This window comes from Macrobrachium rosenbergii, chromosome 21 (genome assembly GCF_040412425.1).
Source record: "Macrobrachium rosenbergii isolate ZJJX-2024 chromosome 21, ASM4041242v1, whole genome shotgun sequence".
In the NCBI taxonomy this organism is placed as follows: Eukaryota; Metazoa; Arthropoda; class Malacostraca; order Decapoda; family Palaemonidae; genus Macrobrachium; species Macrobrachium rosenbergii.
The window spans coordinates 35517347-35532227 of record NC_089761.1 but is presented as its reverse complement, the minus strand read 5'-3'; the positions used below and the strand labels follow the sequence as shown (position 1 = coordinate 35532227).

Here is a 14881-nt window from a genome sequence, read left to right as displayed (position 1 = left end):
CTGTATTGGGACTTTATTTTGGGTGTTTTTAGTTTTCTGCAAAAAAGAACTATTATGGAGATGGCTTTGTCTGTCCGTCCGCACTTTTTCTGTCCGCCCTCAGATCTTGAAGACTACTGAGGCTAGAGGGCTGCAAATTGGTATGTTGACAGTCTACCCTCCAATCCTCAAACATACCAAATTGCAGCCCTCTAGCCTCAGTAGCTTTGATTTTATTTAAGGTTAAATTTAGCCATGATCGTGCGTCTGGCACCGCTATTGGTGCCAACAACACATGCCACCATGGGACCGTGGCTGAAAGTTTCCTAGGCCGCGGCTGAGAGTTTTATGGGCCGTGGCTGAGAGTTTCACACAACATTATACGCTGTACAGAAAACTCGACTGGGCCGAAGAAACATCGGCGCAATTTTTTACTTGTTTGATCATTAAGTTTCGTCTCAGTTTGCATATCATACTAACTGAAAGGAATCTATTTCTGTACCAGTGAAGCGGTAGCGATGAATCCTTCAACTTTTATTGCAATACAAAGCAAATTCTCACATGATTTTCAAGTCATTTTATTGCCTACTAGAGCTATCGTTCTGTTATACTGTTATGCTTGCAATGTTTTCTTTCCTGCCAAAATAAAGTAGATGAAATTCACATAATAATAAGAATGGAAACAAAAGTAAAACGCCACAAAAATATTCATTAGAACTGTCTCTTTCTATTGTTGAAAGACAAGGGGAAATTCCATCTCTTATACTGGAATTCGAAAAAATGAAACCATTGCAATCCCTAATCACTCTTGATGTAATTAGTCAGCAAGACTAAGAATGGAATGAAGAATAAGTCTGTATTTGAAGAATGTAATTCGTCTGGAATGACGAGAGCAAAGGTTTTACCTCCATTAAATGCACTATGGGATTTGTTGTAATGTATCTCCTCGGTTGGTAGAACCGAGTCCAAGTGTCCTCATCAGGCTTTTCATGCCCGTAGTGACGTAAAGCCGTCTTAATCTAAACCAGTCAACAAATCTTCGTTATGATATATACATGTGTGTATATTATAATATATACATTATAATATACACACATAAATAAATATTCTTTTCATATATATATACATATATATATATATATATATATATATATATATATATATATATATATATATATATATATATATATATATATATATATATATATATATATATATATATATATATATATATATATATATATATGTATATATGCAACTCATTCTCAGGCGCAAGTCACGTCTAAAGACGCGATAACCAATGACTTCACCCACCGTCACCCCATTCCTTCGTGCCCGGGGTACTGTTGCGTACAACAGTCTCTCCCCCGACCTCTGGCCGAGTCCATCACAATCTGTTCAGCTTTTAAGGAGCGAACAGCTTAGCGGCGCCTCCATTCAGCTGGGGACAGGTATCACACCGCCATCACAATAAGGTAATAATTTTATTATTATCATTATTTATGCGCTCGATCTTTTTATATACGTTTTTCATTTCAGGGAAGCCAATAGCGTCATTACCTTTCGAAATCAGCGAATTCAGTAACGAGGTTGAAAGATATATATTATTCTTTATTTTCTTTTTATCTCTTAAAATCTTCAGCTGGAAATATTTACTATGGAGAGAGTTAACGGACTATAAGCCCCATGAGAGAGAGAGAGAGAGAGAGAGAGAGAGAGAGAGAGAGAGAGAGAGAGAGAGAGAGAGAAAAGGTGATGTATAAATAAATATCAGGGAATAGGAAATAAACCCAATAAACTGAATGAGAGAGAGAGAGAGAGAGAGAGAGAGAGAGAGAGAGAGAGAGAGAGAGAGAGAGAGAGAGAGAGAGAGAGAGAAGTTGTAAGAAACGGTGATAAAATATTATGAGGGAATAGGAAATGAACCCGATAACCTGAATTCATGAGAGAGAGAGAGAGAGAGAGAGAGAGAGAGAGAGAGAGAGAGAGAGAGAGAGAGAGAGAGAGAGAGAAGGTGATAAATCAATAAATATGAGGGAATTGGAAATAAAACATATGACCTGAATTCAGGAAACGTCAGCAGAGAGCAGGAACATATTAGCCCCTCACTGAAGCATTTAGAGAATAGCAGACTTCACAACAGCACCAGGTAAACTCTTCCACAGTTCAGGTGCATCCAAAACAAAACCCCTAGGAAATTGAGAAGCATCAAATCTGACACTACAAAGCAACACACTATATGCAATAAAAGTCACGTACATACTTTTGTGATATCTTTATATATATATATATATATATATATATATATATATATATATATATATATATATATATATATATATATATATATATATATATAAGTTGAAACACAGTACTGTTAATTTCCGGAAGAACCATTGCATTAAATACTCGCTATTCAGGTCAACCTTGGTTTTAGTGTTTTGCAAAAAAAAAATATTGTTCCGGCTTTGTCTGTCCGTCCGCACTTTATTCTGTCCGCACTTTTTCTGTCCGCCCTCAGCTCTTAAAAACTACTGAGGAGGCTAGAGGGCTGCAAATTGGTATGTTGATCATCTACCCTCCAATTATCAGAGATACCAAATTGCAGCCCTCTAGCCTCAGCAGTTTTTATTTTATTTAAGGATGAAATTAGCCATAATCGTGCTTCTGGTAAAGATATAGGGCAGGCCACCACCGGGCCATAGTTAAAGTTTCATGGTCCGCGGCTCATACGGCATTATACCGAGACCACCCAAAGATAGATCTATTTTAGGTGGCCTTGATTATTCGCTGTGCAGAAAACTCGGTTGCTCCGAAGAAACATCGGCGTACTTTTTACTTGTTTGATATTTTATCTGTATTAATTCTGATCACTAATTAGGCAAATTCCATATAAACTTCTACCTGTATTTTTGTACCAACACAAATTGCCACATAGAATTTTTAATTATAATCTATTCCTTCCGTCAAAGAAAAGTTCATATCAACTCTCGTTGAAACCTGTGCATTAATCCACCGAAAGATCATATCACAAAACTAAATCTGTATCTAAGGGTTTAACTTGGGAAAAATTAACCAGAAAGCAATTGCAAGCAGAGGTCTAAGTCTAGGTATTTCATGATAAGCAGCCAACCTTGAACTGATAACAATTATGATAATGGTTTATCATCGTCATGCTGACCGAGTGCCTGCATTTCGGGGATGCTTGAATGTCTAACTGATTATTATTATTATTATTATTATTATTATTATTATTATTATTATTATTATTATTATTATTATTGGTGGTGTTGCAGGTGATAGCTGCATCAGCGGCATTCAGTTAGTATTGAGTTTTCTCTATTTTTCTAAGAATTGATTTTTCTAGGTTACTGCATTCTGCCAGCAACACGCCTGTATAGAAAACTCCATGCAAACTGTCACTTTTAACACCACTTGTATAAAAGAGGGCTTATTACCTACTTATACTATTATTATGATTATAAGTGTGTGTGTATATATATATATATATATATATATATATATATATATATATATATATATATATATATATATATATATATCATAAAAAGTATTTGGTGGCTGGTTAAGATTAAGTCGGCCTTATGTCAACACGGGAATGAGAGGCTTTATTTGGCCCAATGAACTCAGTTCTACCAACAGAGAAGATGCATTACAACAGTCCCCAAAAGTGCACTTAAAACACATAAAAAGATTTATAATATATTTAGTTCTTTGCCTTTGCTTTCGTCTTTGCGAATAAATTAGTTTCTTCGAATACAGACTTATTCTTCATTCCATTCTCAGTCTCGCTCACTAATTACATCGAGAGGGAGAAGGAAGTGGAGTGGTTTCATTGTTCTCCAATTCCAACAAAAGAGAAGGAATTTCGCCCCTTGTCTCGCAACAAAAGAAGGACATTCTAATGAATATTTTTGTGGCGATTGCTTTTGTTTCCAGCCTCGTCATTAATTAAAAAATACTCTCAGTAGCACGAGTCTTGAAATGGAGAAACAAATCCACAGTTATGCATGGGTACGAATATATTTGATGATAAATCTCTACAGAGTGCTTTGGGGAGTCTGATAGACTCCCCTTTTCAATCTCTTTTGAAAATAAATCCAATCAGAGAGCTTTCAGGAATCTGGTAGATTTCGCGTTTCAATCTCTTTTGAAAATAAATCCATTCAGAGAGCTTTCGGGAATCTGGTAGATTCCCCGTTTCATTCTCTTTTGAAAATAGATCTCTACAGAGAGCTTTCGGGAATCTGACAGATTCCTCGTTTTAATCTCTTTTGAAAATAGATCTATTTAGAGAGCTTTCGGAAATCTGATAGATTCCCCGTTTTAATCTCTTTTGAATATAAGTCTATTCAGAGAGCTCTCGGGAATCTGATAGATTCCTCGTTTCATTCTCTTCTGAAAATAAATCTATTTACAGAGCTTTCGGGAATCTGTTTGATTCCCATTCCTTGAAAAGGGTAATCGAGCAGATTCCCGAAAGCTCTCTGCAGAGATTCATTTTAGATATATTTGTACCCACACATAACTATGGATTTGTTTCTCCTACTTATCATTGTTATGACAAATTTCATCTCATTTATTGCCACTGGAATAATGTAAGGTTATCATTTCACGACGTGAAAAGAAACCATTGCATTTATTACAGTGTAAAATATTCACAATCTATGAATATTTCTTATATATTTTCCTTATATAAAAGACTTCTCCACTTCAGTAACGATGAACAGTAAAATAAAAAAAAATTTTTTAACGTCATAGTCATAGTTAATATACTGCTCTATTTCCAAAACAGATTCTTATCTTGCTCAAAACCGATTCGGAAAATATAAGAGAGCTGGAACACTGACCAAGCATTGGCAGTTCAATTTTTCTAACTTTCACATTTTTCTTTCGCGGGAGAGCCTCCATTTCCCTGGTCCTGAGAGAGAGAGAGAGAGAGAGAGAGAGAGAGAGAGAGAGAGAGAGAGAGAGAGAGAGAGAGAGAGAGAGAGAGTTTGCTGCATTATGTTGCTCGTTGTTGCCTTACCAACCTCATCTACGCTGCTGTCCTACAGTGCTCTGTATTTCCACACTTACTACATCTCATTTCTTGACAGATCTTGTACCCGAGGCCACCCACGAGAGTTGAGGCACTATGTTGCTCGTTGTTGCCTTGGTGCTTTTGGCCACGATACTCTACTACAATGTCAGGAAGCCAGCGGGATTTCCACCAGGTGAGTCGATTTTATTAAAGGGGTTTAGTTGCCTTCAAGAATTCTCGAAAATCTTAAGGATTTCGTGACTTCGTTTTGAGATTTCTCTCTAGAATTATTATCTCGGGTTTTCTTTTTCTCCTCTCTTTATTGGTGTTATTAATTTTATTCATTACATTTCATTTAAGCTATAATATAGATAGTTTAGTTGCAACAGAATGCTAAGCAGAATAGAACAGAATGGAATATAGGATTTGGCCAGAGGTCATTCAGCGCTGGAACGGAAACTGACAGCAAAGTGGTTTGAAAGGTGTAACAGGAGGAAAACCTCGCAGTTGTACTAGAATCAGTTGTTAGGAGAGGAAGGAAAGTAAGATGGGAGAGGGAGAATATAAGCGAGGGTACAGTAAAAAGGAATGAAAGGGGTTACAGCTAGGGCCCGAAGGGAAGCTGCAAAGAACCTTAGGTAATGCCTACGGTGCACCGCACGATGTGCACTTTGATATCCGTATAATAGAAAAAGAAAAATTGTGAAAATTAGCTGGCTTCACATAAATCTCCCTTTGATTTCCTCTAAATCCTCCTTTGCCTCTCTAAATATCACTTTGATTTCCGCTAAATCCCACCTTAGCCTCTCTAAATCTCCCCTTGATTTCCCCTAAATCCCACCTTAGCATCTCGAAATCTCCCTTTGATTTCCCCTAAATCCCACCTTAGCCTCTCTAAATCTCACTTTCATTTCCTTAAAATCCCACCTTAGCCTCTCTAAGTCTCCCCTTGATTTCCTCTAAATCCCAACTTAGCTTCTCTAAATCTCCCCTTGATTTCCATTAAATCCCACCTTAGCTTCTCTAAATCTCCCCTTGATTTCCATTAAATCCCACCTTAGCCTCTCTAAATCTCACTTTGATTTCCGCTAAATCCCAACTTAGCCTCTCTAAATCTCACTCTGATTTCCCCTAAATCCCACCTTAGCCTCTCTAAATCTCCCCTTGATTTCCCCTAAATCCTAACTTAGCTTCTATAAATCACCCCTTGATTTCCATTAAATACCACCTTAGCCTCTCTAAATCTCACTTTGATTTCCCTTAAATCCAACCTTAGCCTTTTTAAACCTCCCCTAGATTTCTCCTAAATCCCACCTTGGCTTCTCGAAATCTCCCCTTAATTTCCCCTAAATCCCACCTTAGCCTCTCTAAATCTCCCCTTGATTTCCCCTAAATCCCACCTTAGGCTCTCTAAATCTCGCCTTGATTTCCCCTAAATCCCACCTTAGCCTCTCTAAATCTCCCCTTGACTTCCCCTAAATCCCACCTTAGGCTCTCTAAATCTCTTTGATTTCCCTTAAATCCCACCTTAGCCTCTCTAAATCTCCCCTTGATTTCCTCTAAATCACACCTTAACCTCTCTAAATCTCACTTTGATTTCCCTTAAAACCCACCTTAGCCTCTCTAAATCTTCCCTTGACTTCTCCTAAATCCCACCTTAGCCTCTCTAAATCTCTCCTTGATTTCCCCTGAACCCCACCTTAGCTTCTCTAAATCTCTCCTTGATTTCCACTAAATCCCACCTTAGCTTCTCTAAATCTCCCCTTGATTTCCATTAAATCAAACCTTAGTCTCTCTAAATCTCCCCTTGATTTCCCCTAAATCCCACCTTAGCTTCTCTAATTCTCCCCTCGACTTCCATTAAAATCCACCTTAGCCTCTCTGAATCTCACTGATTTCAATTAAATCCCACCTTAGCCTCTCCATATCCCCTTTGATTTCCCCCTAAATCCCACCTTAGCCTCTCTAAGTCTCCCCTGAATTTCTCCTAAATCTCACCTTGAATTCAGGACCGCCTCGGTACCCGTTCATCGGCTACCCGTTCCTCGAAAAGCATCTGGTCCACAAGCACATGCAGCGCCTCTCTGATACCTACGGACCGGTCGTCGGCATCTACTTCGGTCCGCAACCGAACGTTATCGTCAACGGATGGGAGGCCGCTAAAGAGGCCCTGGCCAACAACGACCTCAACGGACGTCCGGACAATCCCTTCATCAGATATCGAGACGGCGGGCTGATCAAAGGTATGTTTAGTTTGAGGAGTACCTCTAGGCGGGTCCCGAGTACCTCAGACGAGGAGGAATTACTCCCGTGCAAATGCAGAGGAGTTTTCTTGTAATTAACCCAGGAGTTCTTCAACCAATGTTTGTTGTATACTGGCTCCATGATCCTTATTAATAACGCAGCTTAACAGTATCTAACAGCATTCCACAACTTTAACATTTTTGTGGAAGAGCACCCGAAGGGATTTTAGAAGACTGAAATAAAATCAATACTCCCATTTAAGAATTCATCCGTCAGCTCCGCGGGGAAGAGAATGATTACCTCCCTTGCAAATTCTAAATTCCCAAACAAATTCCAGGCGTCGTGTTCACCGAGGGAGAACTTTGGAAGGAACAGCGCAGGTTCTCCCTCCATAACTTCCGCAATTTGGGATTCGGGAAGCGCTCCCACGAGGCCGTCATGCACGACGAAGTGCAGGAGCTCATCAAAGAAATCGAAGGAACGGACGAAGGAGTCGAATTACAGGTGAGTTTTAAGATCCTTCGGGTGATTCTCTGCCAGATCCTCTGGGGTTTCATTACAGAAATTCGCTCCGGACCGATTGCTCTTTTCCGAGAGGGACTTGGTGCTTCTAAGGTTCGGGAGATTCTCCTTCCGGGAACTTTGAGAAAGGGGAATGTTTCCTCATGCAGACTCAAAGACTGAATGAGAAGGGAAGGTTTGCTTGTACAAAGACCGAGCCTGGCGGAAACTGGCAGCGAAAGACAGGGGTTTGTTGCAAGCAGCAAAACCAAAGGACTTCAAAATGGTTAGATGTCATTGAAGATATCTGTCAAAGTTTGACATAATCAATTTGTACAGCTATAGATTAGTTTTCAAGCACTCAGTCAGTTGGCTGATCGAGCTAGCCTCGTTGTGACCTGTTGCCGCTCCCACCTGACACCCAAAATTTGTTGTTAGTGTCAGTCACCTTTCCAAGTTTATTACAAAATTTGCAGCGGACTGGTAGGGATCTGTCGCAAAGAGCAGTTAGTCACAAGGGGTCCAAGAGCCTCTTGGAATGAGGAAGAATGAGGAAAGCATTTCTGACGAGCCTTTTTTTTTTTTATCTCAGGTGAAGCTGGGGGTGTCTGCGACCAACATCCTTTGGGCACTCATGGGAGGAACCAGGTTCCACAGGAGTGATCAGAAGCTGATCGATTTGGTCGAGAGCCTGAACAAGAGTGTCAGGGCAGGAGAGGTAAGTGGTGCTAATATCACTTACTAATACTGCTGCTACTATTAATACTGGTTCTGCTATAAATGCTTCTGTTATTTCCTCTTCTGTGAAGCATCAAGAATCAAAATGACGAGATGGAAATGGCTCACAATTAAATCACGTCAACATAAGGACAGGAATGAGAAGAAAAACGTGGATAAATACATCTTATTAGTCTGCCTGTTCTGCCAACAGGTGTCTGGGTCCATCGTGGACATAATCCCTCCAATACGTCACTTCTTGCCAAAGGACTCCAACTTTAGCATTGTCATGGATGGCATGTACAAGGTGACAGCTTTCATTCAGGTGAGTCAGAATCAGAGTCCATAGTTAAGGGATCATTTCTATATCTTCGGATATTTTTATGAGAGTTGCGCCGGAATGATAAATGAACTTCGGACAGCTGCTTTATAATTTACCTGCTGAAAGGAAGTTTTTATTATTATTATTATTATTATTATTATTATTATTATTATTATTATTATTATTATTAATTATTTAATTAACCAGACGAGTCAGTCACGCCTCTAAAGACTTCTGCGTGTGGCCTGAAAGGTTTTTAAATGAACGAAGGAAGACTGCAGCAAGGCAGTGTTGAAGGAGTTGGACAACCCAAAGAGAATCTGGAGGGATACTTGGGTTCCGGCTCGCAGGTATTGAAAAAACACACGTAGGTTTCCACCCCAACGCCAGCAGATCGTAAGGAATACTAGAACTCTTGACTGCAACACGGACCACCGCTGCAATAAGGAGATCCTCTCGCCATTCTGCGGTGGAAACCTACACTAAATATTATTCTGGAAATCCTGCTCCTGCCGATCGCCATCAGGAGAACAACGAGGTGAGCCCCTGAGCCAACGGTATGGTCACCCCTCTCTTCGAGGCACGAGCAGAGACCCCAATCAATCAGCACCTGCGTCGGTTAGCCAGACTCACGGCCAATAGGAGAGGTCCCGGAATATGACCGGCCAATCAAGAATCGTTCCCCTACTTTTGTAAATAATAATAATAATAATAATAATAATAATAATAATAATAATAATAATAATAATAATAATAATAACGTATCTTCCTCGCAGGAAGCAGTGCTAGAGCACAAAGCAACGCTGGACACAAGCAGCCCGAGAGATTTCATCGACATCTTCTTGACTGAGATGCAGAAACAAAAGAGCAACAATGAAACGACATTCAATGGTGAGTCAGTCCCCGAGTTTTGACTCGAAAATGACTTTCTGAAACAAAACTGACCCCATGTTTCTACTCCACCTCTAAACCACATCAATAATGCTCACGGCCCAACAGAGCAACAACTTGTGGCGCTGTGTTCCGACATCTTCTCGGCGGGATCAGAGACCGGTTCATCTTCAGTGTCCTTCGCGATACTGTTTTGCGCTCTCTATCCAGAAGTCATGAACAAGATCCACGAAGAACTGGACTCAGTCGTGGGTCGAGACCGCCTTCCTTCGCTGGATGATCGTCCGAAGTGCGTTTCTTTCCTTCTAATTCAAAGCTTCGGAGTTTTCCTACTGTCTCTGCATTTCGTGATTCTTTATAAATGTTGACTGATCGATTGTTTAAGTTATCTTGCGTGACAGGTACTTTTTTTTCTGTTGCTTCCTTATTCCTTTCGGCTCAGGTTGGAAAGCAGCACGTGAAAAATGATGCATTATAAAGCATTAAATATAATTCTAGCTGTTTCCGGCAAACAAATACTCTATAATTTTCAATAGATATTTCACTTCAGAGAGATAATCATTTGTTTTGAATATTTTCTGGTCATGTCTAATACTTTGAAAGGTCTCCACTAATACCACAATACAGCTATTTTAATCTATATATATATATATATATATATATATATATATATATATATATATATATATATATAAATGGACGTATGTATATACTGTATGTATGTATGTGTGTGTATGTGCCAGCATAACTCTGAAACGCATCGAGCAGTTGCAACCAAACTTGGTATACATATGACTTACTATCTAGAAATCAGCACTGTGGGGGTAAGACGTCACTAGCACCAAAGGGGGTGGGGTGGATAGGGCTTCCTTGAAACGGGGCTGGTTCTGCCCGTGAAACGGGGCTGGGTGTACTCGTAGACTTACTAACTTTACGAATTTATACCTAATTTTGGTATATATACGACTTACTATCTGGAAAAGAATACTGGGGGGGGTAAGACATCAATGGCCCCAAAGCGGGTGGGGTTTGGGAAGAGAGTGACAGCGAGAGAGAGAGAGAGAGAGAGAGAGAGAGAGAGAGAGAGAGAGAGAGAGAGAGAGTTTATCGCTTGTCATTCGGAGTTATCCTGGGCAGCGCCGGGTTGGTCAGCATGTTTAATATAACGTTTTGTCTAGGGGATAAGTGTACGAAATCTTCCACGAGATCAGAACTTGATCATTAACTTTATGACCAACTACAGATGACCCTTTTTCGATATACCTTAAACTCTCCTGGCTGAGCTGAATTAGCTTAGCCTAGCTCTACAGCTAAGATATATAAGATGTATATGCTAACTGCCACTACTAGGTTTGTTACAGCCACTGTAGGCTGGATTAATGATGTGTCATATTACCTGGATAAGTACCGTTTGTACCTAGTTTGAATTTAAGAAGATCAATGTAGGTGTAAATGTATTTTTATTGAGGAGGTTTGCGCGAGTCTTGTTTCACTGTTTTGTCACATATGTTTCTCTTTGTTACTCTTCTTATATAGTTTATTCTGTGCTTCTCCATTTCTTTTCTGTACTGAATCATTTTTTGGGCCTGTAGAATCCTTAATAATAATAATAATAATAATAACTAATATTCTTAGCAATCATTTCACCCACCTTCCCTAGGTTAGGTTAGGCTACGTCAGGTTATTGAGCTCTCGAGATTATTATGGCGCCAATAAAAGCTATCTAAACTTTTCTCATGTCCGTAATATCCTTTCCATTTCAGGTTAGTATATACCGAAGCTGTGTTAACTGAAATGTTTAGGTTACGTGGCGCTGCACCACTTACAGTTCCCCACTGCGCAGTAAGAGACACCAAGCTTCAGGTAATTCAGGATATCGAATACAGTTTTGGTTACAGCGGCAGTGCCCTGAAATTTAGACTGAATTGAATTCGGTTTCGCTATTTTAATATATTTGGAAAATCCCATATCAATCTGGTTGATGGTGACATGCGCTGGATTTTGTGATTTTTGGCAATCTAATTTCTATTTTTTGTAACAGGTTTGGAAGAGGTAATATAATTCGGTCTAATGCTTGGCACACATTAATAAAATACTTGAATAAACGAACCAAAATACAAGCTTTATGCTAATGAAGAATGCAAATGAAGCAAGCCTAATTCAATCCATCTATCCAGCTATGTTTTTGAAGGTCATTTATTAGCCTCTGTTTTGTTGCTCATCTGTCAATGTTTTCATTTTGCTCAATATCATCTCTGTCTCCTCATCTCAGGGTTAATTTTGGAGGTCCTACTGCCGATGTTCTTTTGGTTCACCAGATTTGTTTATTTGTTAGCAGCAGTTCAAATTTTTTTTCCATTGATTGACTTTCATACTTTGAAGGGTTACAACATTCCTGCACGGACAATGGTGATAGTGAATCTGTACAGCATCCAGATGGACAAGAAATACTGGGGTGACCCAGAGAACTTCAGGCCTGAACGGTTCCTGAATCCGGACGGGTCCCTGAGGAAGGACGAGCGCATGATTCCTTTCGGAAAAGGTGAGGAAAGTGTTCTGGAAGACAAAGGTGAGGTCAGGTACCTGGACACTCTGGGAGGGAAAGCTAGGGATGGGATCTGGAAAGGGAGGTTGCTGGAAGAGGTAATACGATTGCTGGGATATGCTAGAAGGGAGTGGTGAAGATGGGTTCTGGAAAGGTACACTACTGGAAAGAAATGGTAGGTAAGAGTACGGGAATACACTGGAACTGAAAACTGAGGATGGGTTCTGGAATGGAAGGTTACTGAAAAGGAGAGGTGAAATAAGTGTTCGGGAATATTCTGGAGGGAAATGGTGTAGATCGGTTCTGGAAAGGGAGGTGGCTGGAAGCACTGGGAATAGTTAGTTCTGGAACATTCTGGAATGGAAAGTTGAAGATAGGCTCTTGAAAGGGAAGGTTACTGGAAGGGGTAAAAAAAAATAAGCATACTGGGATATATAGAAATCCTTCAATTATCCATATTGATAGAGCCAAGGACCCATCGGATAATGGTGAGATCCGGATAATGGCAGTGTTACCAACATTTTCGGGAGGCCACGCATCACTGAGGTCGGTTTTTTTAAGTTTTATAAAATTTATACATATCACATATCTTTTGGGGACTTTGTCTAGGTGTGTCGGATAATGTCGAGTGTTGGATAGAGACAATCCAGATAATTGTGGGATTACTGTGCTGGAAGGTTAATGTGTTTCCATGACACTAGAAGACAGGGAGGTAATAATACTAGAAAATATGGGCATGGGACACTAGTGGATGTGTGAGTTAAGGGAACTTTTTTAGAGGGGACAATTGTGGTATTAACTGAATGGAATATGAGAGATGAGGGACCTAAGTAGAGAGAGAGAGAGAGAGAGAGAGAGAGAGAGAGAGAGAGAGAGAGAGAGAGAGAGAGAGAGAGAGAGAGAGAGCCTTCTGCCCACGTTATTCTGCTCGTCTGAGACAGGTGTCTGCAGGATGAAGAGAGAGACAGAGAGTGAGAGAGTGAGGAGGAGATTATTCCGCCATATATCCTCGTACTTAATTCCTGCAGGGCGTCGGGTGTGTTTGGGAGAGTCCTTGGCCCGGATGTCGCTGTTCCTCCTCTTCACGGGCTTAATGCAGAAGTTTTTCTTCACAATCGACCCTTCTGTCCACTTCCCAGACACCGAGGGCAGAGGAGGAGTCACTCTGGGTCCTCCAAGGTTCAAGGTTTTTGCCAAGAGCAGATTCTGAAGATGAAGACGCTGGGATTTCCTCCTTCAATACTTCCCCTCTTCCAAGATTCTTTTCCAGGATTCTCTTCCAGAGTCTTTTCCAGGATTCCTGCCCCTATAGCTCTGTGTCTTCCGAGAAGCATGTATCAAATCCTTCGTAGGAATCATTTCTCCTTTTTTGTTGGTTAAAAATTTATGACATGGCGCCATAGTGACGTTAGGTTTTCCCCTTCAGACGGCCTCTAGTGGAACCATGAGACGCATGATGGTATTACCTTGTAGTATTTTTGTTGCCTACACAGAATTAATTGTTTTCGTTATATCTATGTGTTCATTAAGGTTTTTATACTCGTTGAACCCATGAGACAAATTCCTGTTGTATGATGAATTATTTGTTTATGAACAATGTATGATAAATTGTAATATTTAAGCACCTGACACTTGTAACCTTCCAAGCTTGTTAATAAACTGAGAATCTGTAATTCCCATTTTGGTATAGCCTAGGAATGTAGATGTAAGGCTCGCAGCATTACACCCGGTGTAAATATAATAAAAAACTTTGAGTTTCCTTGTTGATACAGGAAGAATATTGAGGTGGGATGCTTACCTCACATCTTTTGTAAATAAAATTAAAAATCGTTGAAGGTTTCTTTTACAGTCAGTGTCTCTGAGGGTTATATATATATATATATATATATATATATATATATATATATATATATATAAATATATGTGTGTGTGCGTGTTAGTGTGTGTGTACATTTATATGGAATCATATTACTTTTATCGATAGAATATAGTGATAAAAAGTTTCGTAAAAATAAAAACAGACAAACACACGCATATATATATATATATATATATATATATATATATATATATATATATATATATATATATATATATATATATATATTATAATATACACAATGCCACAATGCCCTCTTAACTTTCTCGAATTCTTCGCGCTTTTTTGGATACGCTTGTCACTACAAAGCCTTAAGATCCAACTGCGAGAAATATGATGAAATTCTGATGTACGGTAGCGGGAAACGAACCCGGGTCCCCTAATCAGAACGAGGTACCATTCATATGTATAAAGACCTGTCCCAGATGACACATGTACAGGTATAATTTGTTCCAATATGGTCACACTGGCATGGAACCTCATCCTTTCATGTCAAGAAACAAAGACTAAACCACAAATATCTATACCCTAATTGAGTTTTCATCATCGACTACTATTTATACGAACGGTAGAGCAATCTCTTAAGAGTTAATCGATCATCACTCTAAGGAAGCTCTACTGTAGAGAGAGTAGATTCCGCTGTAGTGTATACTTTCACAGTTCTAGAGTCTTGCTAAAGTAGGCTAAGGCTAGCTAAATTTGACTCTGCATTATACAACTAGAATTTCAACGGACACAAAACGCTGTCTGTCAGTGGGT

At 39.5% G+C, this 14881-nt stretch overlaps 2 protein-coding genes across 3 annotated transcripts in view; one reads left to right on the top strand and one right to left on the bottom strand.

Annotated features, from left to right (window-relative positions):
* Window positions 1-14881, bottom strand: part of LOC136849927 (ketohexokinase-like) — a 324411-nt gene that overhangs the window by 63980 nt on the left and 245550 nt on the right. The window lies entirely within an intron of this gene.
* On the top strand, window positions 1315-13916 carry LOC136849925 (methyl farnesoate epoxidase-like). Its single transcript, XM_067123442.1, has 11 exons — window positions 1315-1454; window positions 5100-5216; window positions 7033-7266; window positions 7605-7771; window positions 8361-8486; window positions 8700-8810; window positions 9584-9698; window positions 9807-9987; window positions 11462-11561; window positions 12081-12240; window positions 13272-13916. The coding sequence occupies exons 2-11, from the start codon at window positions 5138-5140 to the stop codon at window positions 13451-13453; spliced, it is 1455 nt and encodes a 484-aa protein (XP_066979543.1). The 5' UTR covers window positions 1315-1454; window positions 5100-5137; the 3' UTR covers window positions 13454-13916.

Coding starts and splice junctions, on each gene's coding strand:
- LOC136849925 (XM_067123442.1), top strand. CDS start 5,138: ATGTTGCTCGTTGTTGCCTTGGTGCTTTTGGCCACGATACTCTACTAC. Junction 9,988..11,461: donor TCGCTGGATGATCGTCCGAA/GTGCGTTTCTTT, acceptor TTTCCATTTCAG/GTTAGTATATACCGAAGCTG. Junction 12,241..13,271: donor CATGATTCCTTTCGGAAAAG/GTGAGGAAAGTG, acceptor TAATTCCTGCAG/GGCGTCGGGTGTGTTTGGGA.